Source organism: Hylaeus volcanicus, chromosome 2 (genome assembly GCF_026283585.1).
Source record: "Hylaeus volcanicus isolate JK05 chromosome 2, UHH_iyHylVolc1.0_haploid, whole genome shotgun sequence".
In the NCBI taxonomy this organism is placed as follows: domain Eukaryota; kingdom Metazoa; phylum Arthropoda; class Insecta; order Hymenoptera; family Colletidae; genus Hylaeus; species Hylaeus volcanicus.
In genome coordinates, this window is record NC_071977.1 from 29,328,767 (window position 1) to 29,344,550 (window position 15,784).

General features: G+C 42.7%; 2 protein-coding genes across 2 annotated transcripts in view; one reads left to right on the plus strand and one right to left on the minus strand.

Moving 5' to 3' along the window:
* The window catches only part of LOC128872763 (probable cytosolic iron-sulfur protein assembly protein Ciao1), a 164,069-nt gene that overhangs the window by 141,433 nt on the left and 6,852 nt on the right, over positions 1-15,784 (minus strand). The gene's annotated exons all lie outside the window — the stretch shown is intronic.
* Positions 1-15,784, plus strand: part of LOC128872769 (lachesin-like) — a 48,471-nt gene that overhangs the window by 29,046 nt on the left and 3,641 nt on the right. Inside the window, exons 5-6 of the mRNA XM_054115786.1 lie at positions 12,298-12,466; positions 15,209-15,363. Coding sequence (XP_053971761.1) covers positions 12,298-12,466; positions 15,209-15,315 — 276 coding nt within the window. The 3' untranslated portion in view covers positions 15,316-15,363. The remainder of the gene's footprint in view (positions 1-12,297; positions 12,467-15,208; positions 15,364-15,784) is intronic.

Below are 15,784 nucleotides of genomic sequence, written 5' to 3' on the forward strand. Positions count from 1 at the left end.
GCGCGTTAATGGCCAAATCGAGACGAGCTTTCGGTGTGACGCTTTTCTCTCTCTCTCCCCCCCCCCCCCCTCCCCGCGGACCACTATTTCGCTACAAAGGCCGCTAAAATTAATAAAATATTTGAAACCGTAACAATGGCGGTCCACGTGATCCGATTTTTCGATGACTTTTGTTCTCTCGGATCTTCCGGAATCAAAATTTCCACGGTTTACCTTTACGGGAATCATTTTTTGTTTATTAGGTATACCGGAAAGTAATGTCGTTCGTGCAATTTCAAATAATTGTTTATCACTCGTCAGCTCATTAATTTTTATCGATATGGCGTTGAAAATTTGGACGAGTCTAGGATGAGTCGTTCATATCCAGGAAAACATCCTGTAGGGTCTTCGATAACAGATGCGAGAAACAAGTCCGACTAGTTTGTGTTACCTATAGCTCAGTCAATAGATTGGTCATTCGACGCAACCATTCCGCACCTCCGCGTCGTCGTTCCGCCTATGCAAAAAATACAAATCGAGACCTGATTAGACAAAACCTTTAAATTAGATCCTCGAAATCCAATCTCTCGTTCGAAACATTCCAATACGATATTTCCCCTTTCTTCAAAAATTGCTGACGTCCCGCACGTGCGATAAATGCCCGGTTTTTCGGTATCGTCCAGCACGCACGGTTCGCGCGAAAACGATTGAATGTTCAACGATAGAACATCTGGCATCGATCGATCGCCCAACACCCGCACTTGTTGTGCCGGACACGAAGCGGGCTACATTTTGTTCCGATTGGATTTAGAAACAATCGGTGCGCGAACTCGTCCGCGCGTGTACGCGCCCATGTTCGAGCCTCCGCGGAAATCGTGGAACACCTCGTGTCCGCGCGAGCATCGATCCGTGTTTGCGAAACATATTTATACAGGACGAATTATCGACGCTGCGTGCAACGATAAGGCAATTTATGAATCCATTTATGAGTCCGTGAATATTTCCGCGCGACCGGCCGCCACGGTTTCGGTACGTCCGTCGCGGGAAGAGGGACGAAATTAAAAATAAATCCTGGAGGCGCCCACTCCGTGCGAGCATAAATTTGCCCCCGTTGGCAGATGTTAATGACAAACAACGGGCGGGGGAACGTTTAACATTTAATCGCGACCGAGAGACACGGACAAACGAACGAGTGTGCCCATGTGCAAGGTCGACGAAGGGAGGGGGCGAATCGGGGAGAAACAATTACGAACGATGGAAGAAAATGAAAAACATTTATTTAAGCAGGCCAACAACGCCGGCGAAAAGTTGGCGAGCACAAAGCGCGGGCAAACACAATGAAACGTTGACAAACACTCGCAGCGCAGTTATTTGGAAACGAATCTCGTTCGAGGGGCTTCCCCCAAAAAACGGGGGTTGGGGGTGGGGGTGGGGGGTTGGGAGCGAAGAGCCATTTGTGCGTGCAGGAACGAATGGGAAACGAAGTCGTTCTCGTCGTGATTAAGGGGGAAGGGTCGAGTAAAATTTCAAAATTTTGACCTTTTTTGTTTGTTTAAAAAATTAGTTTACCATCTGGAGAATGTGCTCCGACCATTTCAGCTAAAACTTCGAAGTCTAAGTGTATCTGCAGAGTCATTAAAGTGATGCGCTCCGAACGGTACACGAAGGACTATCTTTTAGATCCGGAAACTTTAAACGCATTTTTCTCAAAACACAAACTTTCGCGTGCCGTGCAATGTAGCTTAGAGATTTCTCAGCCGATTGCTACGAAACTTGGCACAAAATATTCCTTAAACTATTCTCCTTTGCATCAACCTAAAGGTTTTTATAAAAATTGAAATAAACAATGTTTTTAATCATTTCTTCTTTTATAACAAGATTTTGTTAACGTGGCGTGAAATTTTAAATTTAAAATGTTTTTTTTTTAATCTAGGTTGATCCAAAGCGTGTTACTATATTTGATCGAAAAATTGGTGGATTTTTGATTTCAAATAATTCGAGTGATCTGTGCGTTGCACGGCACGTTTTCGAGAAGTCGACTTCAAACAGCTGCTGTTTGTTCATTTATGAATATTTTTACATAAAAAAAATTACATAGATTGTCTAGATGCTACGAAATAACAAGTAATTAGTTGTGAATAAATATATATGTTACGCACACTTCAAAAATAATTCGCGAAAAAGCGGATGTTTACTTGACCCTCCCCCCTTAAGGTAGAAGTTACGCTGGATACCTTTGAGAGGGCGCTTTACCTTCGGAACGATGAAAATTAGAGGAGGGGGACGGGATTCGCGAACTTTGTTTAGGGGTACCAGTTTACGCGGGGATGTTCGTCATACCAAAAAGTACAAGAGTGGTAATTAAATTTGCACGGCTCGACGAACGTACAACTCGCCTAGCAAAATTATCAACGAGCCCAAATTTGGGAAAATTCGTGGATATTATAAATTTAAGCAGCGTGTGCGGCGCAACGAAAATTTTAGGAACCGATACGTCATTCGGCATTAACGAACCAGTTTCAATCACAGTATCAATCGCTACCGGTATTGTTTATGCACGCATAAAATATTCCGACGTTTTCAAATATTGAACCGCAGAAAGCACCGGCGTTTTTGCGCAGCGAGAGAAATCTTACTCGGGAGGTTTCCGGTCGTGGATCCGCGATTCTCCAGTTCATTAGCAGCGTCTCGAAAAGTAATAGCCCGGTCGTTAAACTTCCGAAGAGGTTCGCCGATGGTTTTGGATTAATTCGAGGGTCGCCCGGTTTGTTTCGCGACGAAAAGAAGCTAAGGGCAACTACGAACTTTTCATTATGTCCCCGTAGTGCTCTTTACAACGGTTCTCGAAGGCATTTTCGCTCGTCTTTTTGCTACCACTGGAAGTACATTTCTCCCTCGCAACGTCTTCGCCCTTTCCGCCCTGTTTTCGGGAAGCATTAGGTTAGCTGCGCGTCGACGACATTGTTCTCAATCTTGGGAATGTTCGCCAATTCTCGCGGATTAGCGCTAGCATTCCCTGGCTCGTTTCGCGAGAAGACCCAACTCTGATTATATCGTTGATCACGATAGCTCCGCCGAGGATGGAGGATCTTTCACCGATCGAGATTACTCGCCCATGTTCGCGATTCTTACGTAACCGTTTCGAGTAACGAACGGAAGAATCGTTCATCCTTCCATTGAAATTCATATTTGAATCATAAAATAAAATGTTACTTTCGAAGCAGATTTTTCAACTATCGAGGTGACATTGAAAAATTTATATTTTTCGTCGTCAAAATAAGATATGTTAGGAGGGCCAGAAAGTAATATCAATACTTGTTTATCATTTATCAGCTCATTGTAAACCAATCGATTTTTAACGATCAGGTATCGAAAATTTACACGCTAAAGTTACATCGGAATACAACTAATTATTAATTGAAATAATACTACATTGAGTTATGAACGTTCGTAGATGTTTTTCTTCGAAATAGAGTTTTTGGTTTCACAGAAATTTATTATAAAAATGGACCGGATTTGATTCTATAGAAAAATGCCTCGAGCGCAAAGGGTTAATCTGTTTGTTTGAATTTAATGTAAAAGTCATTACTTTCTGGTCCTCCTAGTGTTATTGAATTTAATTACATGCTCGATCGCCACCAGTATAGCGTTAACGACAAACTGATAAATGGACTCGGGTCGCTTTCAAAGTAAACGGCTCGAATATTTCAGTATTAACGTCGAATGAAAATTAAACCTTTCCGACTGAATTCCTGTATCCACAATTACAGGAGCGGGCGGTCGTGTCTTTGGCGGTACGTGAAATAATTTAGCACGTAGCAGAGTACAGCCGAGGGAATATTTGAATAGCGAAAACGTAAATCAAGAAACTTCTAAGTACCCGCGGTGTCCGAGTATTAAAGTGGGTAATTGTATACCATGGGACATCGGTGAATGGGATACAAAGAGTTTCTGTTCGCGCGTACGAGTGCTTCGCTAACTGGTAAATTGCGAGACGGTGGTGCGCGTTGCGTAATCATGCATCAAAGAATACGAGTCTCTATGTAGGTCGTAATAGATCACGAGCACTAAAAGACGAGGGTTGATTGATTAATAAGCTCTCCTATCGTCGCATGGCGATTCAAACGTCTCGCTCTAAACGTCGATTGGATGAAACGGTGAAAACCCTTTGATAACATGTTTTGTAAGAAAGATGCGATAAGAAAGTATCGGGTGTATGCATAAATTTAATAAATAACGCGTAGATGAAAACGATATGTGGGCGTCTCTGAACAAGTTATTCTCGATACTGACACCATCGGTCAACTTACATCCGAACGATAAAATAACAAAAGTCGTTAGCATAATTTTTAATTTCTTCGACACGTTTACGCCGGCGCGTACCACCGGTGGCTCATGCTCGCGTGTCTATCGCATGACGTTCACCACCGCGCCGCCCCCTGACAAGAATCAACAACCTACAAAACTTCTGCGCGCACCTAGCAGTTCAATCCTTTCCACTCCTTTGGAAGTAAATCGCGAGGTAGGTTAAATAAGAATTCCAAATCCTTGTACATTACCCTATCAGCAAACATTCGACGAGTTCACTTTGTGCGCCGCGATAACGTATCACGGTGGACCCAACGTAGGTCACAGAAAGTTAACTTCTTCGCGACTTCGGTCTCTTCGGCAAATCCGAACGCGAAAGGCAATCGCAAACTTTTTCGTCGCGTCTCGAGTAACGTTCCTCGCAGTGCTCCTGGAACCGCGACGTTCTCCCTTTCTTTTTTATTCCGTTTCGTTCGAAGAGCACGTACACTGGCCCGCTGGACGTTTCCTCCGTGGCGGTGAACCACTCCCGCTGTTTCGAGGGAAAATTTACGGATCGATGATATCGTTTCAGTCGTTACCGAGGGCTATCTCCCCTCCGATCGTCTCGTTTCGCAAAAATTACACGGTTCATCTCGGAAAACGTCGCAACGAAGAATCCAACCAGGGGTGGCCACCCCGCGGAAAATGATACAACCGATCCTGGCGTAATGGCAGGGTTGTATCGATTCCGAATAGAATTTATAGTTGGCTAGATAACATTTACTTATGGCTCCGAAATGCCCGAATTTCTCTCGAAATCGTGCGCGCCGCGGTTTAACCGTCCACGGTATATATCACCGGAGGGCTACTTCTTATCCCGTAGAAATAACGTTTCTCTCATTTCGCGGTTTGAACTCGGATGATAAATGTTCCAAGCTCGATGGCGTACAGGTTGTCTCGCGCAAGGCGTTACGAAACGTTAGAAACCAACCGAGACCCTTGTCACGCCCTATCATCCTCGTCATTCGATATTCTATCTATTTCCGGTACCCCAAATAATACTCCGAAAATCTAACAAAGAACCACGCGTATCAAGCATGCAATTATTTATCTGCTCTCGTGCAGGACTCTGACCATTCCCTGCAAACAGAACACTTCGGAAACCTGGTAGAAGTCACATACACCATACGTGTATAATAACTCGTGCCAGGAAAAATAAAGCAGTTCTCTACCTTAACCGTAACGCGGTTAACGTTATCTCCGCGGAATAATAGTGCTAGTTAGAATATTCGTTCGCGAAGTAATAATTCCCGTAACACCCTCGACTTTATTTTTCCTGCGGTTGTTTCTAGATCTAATGTATTCGCCTGTCCTATCCACACACGTTACCAACCCGAGTTAACATAAACTCGGCGGTCGCCGCATAAACAACGTGTATAACAACGTATTTAGGTATCAGTAGACCGCAGATTTTTATGCATTTCTAGTTTGAATGCCCAAGAAACTACAAGATGGAGACAGTATCTCGAACCCATCTGAAAGTTTTACTTCATTCCTTGTGTCCAATGGATACTATCCGTTACAGAGATGATTTTGCTCGTCTTTTACGCGCAATAACGAGTGGTTTCGTTCGCTTCTGTATCGACAAGCAAAAATAATTACCATTCCCTAATGTTGCATTTTACGTTCCTTTGTCCTTTGCCATTATATTCAGAACTCCGTGAATATCAATATGGATGTATTTTTATTTTCGTGGATGTATGAAACAGCGTGACCCATTTAATCTTTCATCAGACATGGTTCACCTCGAATGGTTTTTCGTGTATTTCGAAACTGAAAAAAGAAAGCGTGAATAGATCTGGAAATATGTACGCTCGTAACAAGGAATGAAACGCCATGCATATATTATTATATTATTTCCCGGAATAGGTTCTCCGTATACGTATAAAAGTAAGTCATGAATACGTAAAAATCGCGGCTTAATTATTGGCTTCCTATAGAGGCGAATCCAAGTCTCTTTACTTTTTCCGCCAGTGTGTCCGGTTCCAGCATGAATATTAACATCGATGTTTTTAATTTATGGTCGTATAGAAGAACGTCTCTGCTTCAATCTTTCTTGCTCTGGCGGGCCTCTCCAAATAATTCGATGCATATTTTAAAACTGAAAGCGATCGCTAGGCTGCCGTACTCGAGGCCGGTATAATATTTTGTTGATAGAGTAAACACGTCGAGGGAAATTATACTTCTGGCTTAACGAAAAGGAAAAAGACGAAATGTTGATGAAAAATTTGTTAATCTTCGACAAGCTCCCTTTGCCTCGTTCTACGAAATTAGAGGTAGAATACGCTCGATAAATATTCTTTTAAATTACTAAACTCCTGCGTAAAGGGTTCCGATGGGACGCTTTTATTCCCCTCGAATCGAATCGAGAGGCTGTGTTCGTCGTAACAGGCTCATTCGCGCGGTGCCCGAACGCGATTGCATCCATTTTTCTAGCAAATACACCCTCGCGTTTTTTAATATACGCTTCTATTAAAAACGAGACTGCGATATCGCTTCCTAGCTGGACGAACACGCAACGTTAACAGGAAAATCTGGACCGTCGGAATTTTTTTTTCTATCGCTGCGTAAAATAAAAAAAATCGTTTTTCAATGATCCGGCCGAATTCTCCGGGAACGCTCCGATAACAGATTGAATCATCGATCGGTCCGGAAATGGGAAATAATCGAATTTTCTAATTTTCACGTTTTCGTCGCGTTCGTATATAATTGTCTCTCTTCACGCGCTAGTCCGTTTAAATCTGGAGAGTTCATAAATGGTCCGTAAAAGTGGAAACGTATTTAAACGAAGGATTTCGCACGCCGACACGAGGGGATTGAGAGGATTTCGTTTTTGCTATTGGATCAAAATTTATTCGGAGAGATTTATTCTTCGAGATTAAAAACGAGAAAAAAAAAAGAAAGGAGAAAAAGTCTCGAATAGCTCCCGAGTTCGAAAGTTTATTCGCGAAACCAGTGTTGGCGGGACTCGATAAGAACTGGAAACTTTGAGTGCTCGCGTTTTTTGAACAAATGCGAAACGAGAGCAGCGATGATCGAACCTTTCATTAAATTCCACGCGAGCTACGAATCTACAATTTTCATCGCATCCCTCGAACAGAGAACTACAGGAACTACGCGGGAAGAAAAATCGTCGACACGAAGAGCATCGGTACGTGTTATCGGGAGTTCCTTTTGCTAGAAAATATCTCGCAGGATATAACGAGAAATGTTCCGAACTACCGTTACTGCAGGCTCATTTGCATAAAACGCACCTAATTACGGAATAACACTGCCGGAGGCAGTTTCTCTCGGCAAAGAGCACGCCACAGAAGGTTTACTCGATGCTACAAGAGTTTTAATATTTCCTAAAAGGAACTTGGAAAAATTAGCGGGGCCACACGCACAAGCAGCCGTCCTGGCGCCCCGCGCGATTTACTTGCGAATTAGCTGCTGCAAGCTATCAGCTGCAGAACCAGTTGAACGTTAACAGACGTACACGAACCGAACGGAACACCGTCGAATAATAACATTTGCGTAATGCTAGCGAGACGGGTGCAACACAGGTGCAGGCCACGGTAGCAAAATTGACAAACACGTACACAGAGAGACAGAGAGCCAGAGGTGGAAGGCAGTCTGGAACATGAGCGGAGCCATATGAAAACCATGAAGCTCCGAACGAACTTTCGAGTTGTTCTAATGGTAATGGATACACCCAACCCTCTTCTAGTCTCTCGACGAACGCAAAATCTGGAGCATCTTTCGAACACTCGGCGCAAACTACTTCTCATCCCCGAGGAGGCTTACGGGTACATCTAAGGCAACCGTACGCGGGACCTGAACTTCAGGAATTTTTTCCACCGGAGAACTTTCTTTCACTGGAAAATTCATTATACGCGTCTACGAGCTTCGCGTTCTTCTCCGTCGATTCTGTACATTTCGTTTGGACATCGATAGAATCGAACGAGTAAATATTTATTAATCAAAGTACGAGTAATTCTACATTAAATAAACCGTTAACTCGTACGAATGTTAAATATTAAATTCTTCAAACGGCGAATGTATGTTTTCAAATATTGAATCCGTATACTCGGCATTATATAATTATGCGTCACGTCACGTAACGGTCAAACGCGTCTCCCTTCTATTTTCATTATTATTATTTACTCGCAAATCGATAACGCGAAATTCAAGCGGTGTGCAAGCGGGCACGGGTTACCGGTCCGTTTATATTGATTAATTTACCAGCGTGGATGGAATATTAACTGAGCATTAAAAGAAAAAAAAATTTCTCGCTGGAACATTTCCGGTAAATATTTGGGAAATTATCGCGGGAGCCGCTCGCGATTTATGTGCTCCTCCATGTTTTATTAATTGCGCCGTTTTCAAGAAACAAGTAAACGTTTCTGTTCTCGTAGCAGAATTCATTGTTTAAACAAATTGCGGTGGCTGACGGGCGAATAACAGAGATTCGGGTAGTATTATATTGACTTTTATTAAGGGAGACGTTCGCGTGGCTGGTCTTACAAGACTGATTTACAGTCTTATAGAATACGAACCATTCGTTCGTTCAAGTATCACAAACATTCTTTCTTCGTTCTCACGTATCGCTTGCACTCTGTTTAAACAAATGCATTCACCCTAAGGAACACTCGATCCAATTGACATTGGACTAATGGACATTCGAACCAATAATCTGAACATTCACTCAGCGTTGTCGTGCAGCACGCGCTTCGATTCACTCGTCGAGACGTACCATTTAAAAAGAAACATTTACTAAAAGGTATTACGAAAACGATATAATATATAATATACTCGATAGGACAAAATCATTGCGTCGCGAGTCCCTCGCATCATCTTTCAAATATCTATTAGGTTGTCCCAAAAGTTTCTTTCGCTTTATTAATAAGTAATACATGCACAATATTTTATGTTTCATGTTGCATTACTGAATTGTGCACGATTCATTTTGCTCCATTACTGTTACAACACGAATATCTACGAAATTAGATTGTCTATTTATTGGATCGTCCAGATAGTTCGTGGCAATTTTTAAGAAACATTCGAAGACACGTTTGAATTTCGATATGTGTTTATTGAATTATTATATGTACCATTCTGTTCCACAATTTTTCCACCTTTTAAGGGATGTCCACGTGTTATTTGTTTCCAATCATTCCGATATATTCAGACCTGTACCGCCTACTAAAAATCGCCATGAACTTTCCAGACAACCCAATATATAAACACGACCACTATATATATAATATACAATTATATATAATATATAATTATACATAATAATTACACGATATATAAAATAATTGAGCGGAACTCGCGAAAGAAACTTTCGGGACAACCTAACAGAAAGAACGAACAAAACATCACCGTTATTTCTAACACGCGGCATTCTACGCACCCACATTTTTTTTTTTTATTCATCTTCTTACTTTCAACAAATATACCCCATCGATTTACCTCCCCATTTCGCATTTCTATCGTTTTTAATTGCTCCCAACCCGTACTTGTACACCGCAATCATAATGAATCGTAACAATAATTACAGGAAAACCCGGTGGAACGTTTAACGAAGTAACTCGAACAATTTCCAGCGCTGCTACCGCAACGCTTTTCGCGTTAATCTGGGAAAATTCGAAACCATTCTTTTCATCAATTCCGAACCGTATTTAAATAGAAGAATCAACGCACAAGGCGGTTTCGCGGATTCCCCCCACTCGACCGGCACGAAAGCTGGATGATTCGGCGGTTGTACGGGTAGATTCGCCACTGGGCAGGTGTAATCGAGGTTCCGGGAGGCCGCCGTTCCCTCCCCTCTGCGAGCCACTCAAATATTACGAGTCGAGCGAATCGCGGGCGTTTCGTTTCGTTGGATCGGGTTCATTGTTTTCAACGAGCTCGCGGCCGTTTGTACCGTTCATTACCAAACGATGTACGTAAATTCTCGCCCAACGATGTTGTTTACGTTTTTCGAGAGTCCGCTCCAACGAATAAACCCCCCATCCGCCCACGCCCCCTCTTTTGCACGACTCCATCCCCCGCTCTTCGTCGATGAGTTCATAGCTGAGGGAGAGTCGTTGCTCCAGTTCCATTTTGTAACGGTAATTCCTTTTCATATATAGATAATAAGTTTTGATCCCCCTCCTTCCCCCTTTCGGTTTATGGAAATTTTCGAATTTGCAGATTCATCGATTGTTATTGTCCCCTCCCCTACCCCTCCGACGATTTATTAAACGTTCCGTTTCGGAAATTTACCACCGATAGGAACGGGTTTTCCGTATCAGCACGATGAGCGTATTGTTATTTGAACGCCCGCGATTAAACCCCCTCCAACCCCTGGCCTCTTCGCAGCCGATGGAACCCCGTAAAGTGTTATGCTAATTAACTCGGTGCCTCGTTAACAGTTCCGTACGTATTACGTACACACCGCGGGCAACGGTTGCGCTCGAATGCTTCGATCTCGTTTCGACTCGTTTCAAAGACCGCACCGAAAACGGTTCTACGATTTTATTTTTCTATAAGAAAATAAATACGCCCGCGTATGGACGCGTAACGGACATAATTTTTCACGTTTAATCCTTTGGATGCCACGAGCGAACGGCGCCAAAAAATCGGACGCGTATTCCGTGCCGTTTGTGTTTGATCGAAAAACGAAAGCCTGCAGCCCGAAACCTTTTACTCTTCCGCTCGTTGTTGACATTTTCCTGTATCTTGATATTTTGAGAGCTAGAATGCCGCGTAGATACGAGAGTAGACCATTTTTAATTGACAAAGGTAAACTCGGATTCATTTTATTATTCTCCGTTTCATTATACTCGAGCAAACAACGTTTCGATGGTTCCTTCGAATTTTAATTTACGTCTGTAAGAAGAGAAAGGTTCTTTCCATTTCTGCTTCTCGTAAAAGAGATCGAAAACGTACGAGTGGAACGCGAAGAAACGATAATTGCGTCGCGCTTGTAATTCTTGTCTATTTAAAAGAAAATATCGCATAGTACTACGCGCACTACAACCTACAACGCGTAAGATCGTACTTTTAACGATCCAGGGTGTGAGATTATCCATATTATCCGATATATCGCGAGCAATTCACCGATCCGATGCACGAAACGAGAACAAAGGCAGAATTCGATATGTCAAGTTTTTTTATTTGCTATTGGACTCTTTTTTCCACTAATCAAATAATACCTGTATATTCGCAGTATTCGAACGGCGCGATGTCAATTGTGAATACATCATTAATGTCCCCGGGGCAAATATTTTAAACAGCGCAAATGTTACACGCGAATACCTTCTTACTCGAGCAATAATCCCGGAACGAGGGTATGGAAATAACATTATTCGACCGTTAAAATAGCCGAAATTTATTCGCGGTAACCAAACCATCCGCAAAATTTTCGAGTATTAAATTCTCTGGAATAATCCCAGCCGTGGGTAAAACCCATGGCGCGCCGAGCGAATCGAAAAGACGGAACGAGTCATTGTAAATTGTAACGGTTGCTTTTTATTTCCCATGGAAACGCAATTTGCCAAGACTCCCGAATATGGACACGGTACTCGTCTTTTATTTTCCTTGCGCATCTACGTATATATATATACACATTATTTTTTTTTATCTTCGTACGAATATTTACCATTGCTCCCTTGACAAATTTCGCGTTTCACTCTTGGGAGGGGAAGAAGAACGGAGATTCCATTTAACCGCGGATAAGCGAATTTCCGGGCAATTCGGTTTCCAGAGCTGGCGAAATAAATTCGTTGGCCGAGGGAAAATGAGATCCCCCAGTCCTGTTTTCGCCTAACGAGCGGACACGGAATGAAAATTTCACCCGTAACCGTTACAACTTACTTCGTTCGATTTCGTTACTTCCTATTCTGCTTTTTTCTTCTCCCAACCCTCTTCGTCCGCCTTCTTCTCCTCATATTTATTTTTTTTAATATTTTTTTTTTTTTATTTCCCGTTTCGTTGCAGGTGATCAACTACGACAGCCCCCGGGGCGGTGTATCAGTGATCACGGAGAAAGGAGAAGTTACAACCTCGTATCTCCTGGTGCAGCGTGCTCAGGCTGCAGATAGCGGACAGTATACCTGCCACCCTAGCAACGCTAATACAAAGACCGTCTTGGTGCATGTTCTTAACGGTATGTACGTAAGTTTGCGGCAAGTTTAAATCTGTCTCTCTGCCGGAGTTCTTACCCCTGCCACCCTTCTTTCAACCCCTCCATCGATCATCGTCGAGACCCTTTATTTCGGTTTCTCGACGATAAAAAGCAAACTGATAATAATTAGCGAGGCATGAATTATGCAGATACCCGGTAGCGTGTGCCTAGAGTAACAAAGTTCCCGACATCACCTGTAACATACATCAAGGCAAAGCCCGTAATTCCGAACAATGGGGCTTTGTCCCGTGAAGTTTCTTTTTTCCGGCCCGGTAAACAACAAACCTCCGCGGGATTGCATTTTAGAGAACGTAATACACTTCACCACACGGGATATCTTACTTTTTATTCGAGCAAATTGCGTAAGCCCACGGTCGCAACTGTAAATTTTCCACCAATTCGGCGCACCTGGCGAATATCGTTACCGAGCGTGGCTCTTTCGTTTTGGACAAATTAACGCGTGACTTTATAAGACGTGTAAAAAAATTGGTGACAAATGTTCAAATCGATACTTGGAACGGGTTTCCCTCGTTTTCGGTTATATTCGCCAAATGAAAGATCGGAAATACGCTATCGGATCGATGGAATATTCTCTTTTAATTCCCCCTACCCCCCCTCGAACAGTGGAGAGCGGTTCCTTTTCGAGAATATGCGTACGGAATAATAACGAAAGTTTCGATACGAGCCTTTGATGATTCGCAGCATATCATTTTCGGTGAATAAGTAAAAAATTCAGTTAGTTGATGAACGCTGTACGGTGCTCGTAGCGCCTAATTTTAATATTTAACGCGTTGGTCGTCACGTCAGCCTTATGCAGTCAATGTAATAAGTAGACCGCGGATCTTTATGCAAAATAAAATATTCGCGAACGTCCCTATCAAAATTGAACCTAAATAGGAATTTATTTCATTCTGCAAATGTTATAACACGAACTTTACTTTGAATCTTTTTTATATTCTTGCGTATTGTTTGCATTTTGTAGTTTCTTGCACGTTCAAATTTTCTATAAATGCATAAAGATCCGCGGTCTGGTAACAAGTATTCGTACAGGAACCAATTCAAAATAAAACTTCACGTATTTATTTTATTAATAAATTTTAGGGGAAAAAAATAATTAACCAACATTCGTACATAGTTTTAGAATAGAATTTGCGTAAATCAAAGTTTATTACTTTTAATGTTAACCTCTTATATTATAACCTCTTCTATTCTTATTAGTTTCTATTTTAAATTGGTTGCCGTACGAATAATTCTTACACTGACTGTATGAATGACAATTCTCTTTCGCCGAAGAACTGAAAAAATGAATTCTGAAAGTCGAGCATCAAAGGAAATGAATTTAAACGAACTTCGTGAATTTCGATGAAGTTACATACGCAAATACCACTATTCAATGTTTGATTACGTAACCTGGCAGCGAACGTGTTAATAAAGAGAAATCGATAAAGTATGATCAAGAAAAATCGCTACGAGTAAAAATCACTTTCGTTCACCAATCGAGGGGACATTTTTCGTTCCCACGCGATTACGTATTTAACCTAACGAGCACACCAAAGCCGTATAATTAAAAAAAAAAATATAAATCTATATCCCCTCGGCCGCAAATTGGTCAGAAAATTTCATTAATCCGCATCGGACGTAGCTCCACGTCGCATCGCGTTCAACGTGATTTCAATTTTTCTTCCCGTTCGATGGCGCGGGATCGGGGTCCCGGGGATGGGGGATGTCGCGCCGTGAGATTATCCGAGAAAAGTCGAATTAACAAATACTTGCCGAACGGAAGGTGGGAGTGTGCAAGAGGGGAAGAAAGTTCGCCGAGGCGAGGGTGAGATTTCGCGAGTTTTCTATTAACTGGTTCGCTAATGAATTCTCGTTAAAAACTGCTTCGTTGTCGTAATCGTGTTTCTCTACAGAACTGCCGAGCTCTCCTCTCCCGCCCTCTCCGTCTCTCCCCCGGCTTCGCCGCCGCCCGCACAGCCACCCCCGAGTTAAAAGAAAAAAGCGCGGCAGTATTTCATAACACGCCTCGACTGGGTGCGTTTTCGCGAGGGTTTGGCGAAGGGATGACGGCGAGGGGGATGGAGGTCGGCGACGGGGGCGGCCACGGCCCCGTTTACAAAACGAATGAATCCGATCGCTCTCTTGGCAGGAGATAACAGTCTTAGCAAAAACCATTCAACCGAGCGAGAAGAGTAATTAAAGAGATTTCTCGTGGTGCAACGGGGGAGGCTGGGTGCCTCGGCCATTGTTGCACCGCCCAGCAAAACCATGCCCCACGGTAGCCCTGGAAAGTAGAATTCGGGTTTAGAAGGGGGGGGAGGAGGAGGCGAGAGATGGGTGGAGTAGGATATGTCTGACAGAGAAAGATAAACGTCTGTCGGCGTCTCTGGCGCATGGGTTTATCATAAAATCGATATACAGGATGGTCCACCGACCGGTTGCCACCTTAAGGGATTCCACGACACTGCAACTACCCCCCACCCCCAAAAAGGGCTGTTACCTTCAGAAATTCTTTACGAACAAACTATATAGCGAATCGTTTTCAAAGTTTCGTTACGTTCTATTTATAGAAAAAGTTTGTGTAGCGGATTATCAACGTAGTAGTTAACGCGGCAGTCGTTACTGGACCACCCAGTATACCCGCCGGGTACCAGGGAAACAATTCCAATAAGACGACGGATGCCACGACGGAATTCAATTTGAATTTTAATCATTGATCCGCAGGGGAACATCCAGCAGCCATGCAACACGGTGGTCAACTAAGGCTGGCGAATCTACCCTTCGTAATGATCTCGACAACCCTGCTGGCTTTCCTCAACCATCGCTATTGAACGAACGTTCCGTGGGATCACGAATACGTTCATTCTAGACATTCTTCGGTAATCTCACCTATAACAATTAAAACAGGACTAATCGACGAATGATAATTGTTGCTATTTTCATCTTTACGGTTTCAGTGCCGGATTTTCTTTTTGTATTAGGTTGTCCAGAAAATTCGTGGCAATTTCTAAGAAACATTCAAAAACACGTTTGAATTTTAATATATATATATATATTTGTTGAATTACATACGTGCCATTTTGTTCCACGACCTTTCCACCTTTTAAGGGATGCACCCATGTTATTTGTTTTCAACCACTTCGATATATTCGGACCTGTACCACCTACCAAAAATCGGTATGGACTTTCCAGACAAACTAATATTTATACAAAAATATATATACCATTTTGTTCCACGACCTTTCCACCTTTTAAGGGATGCACCCATGTTATTTGTTTTCAACCACTTCGATATATTCA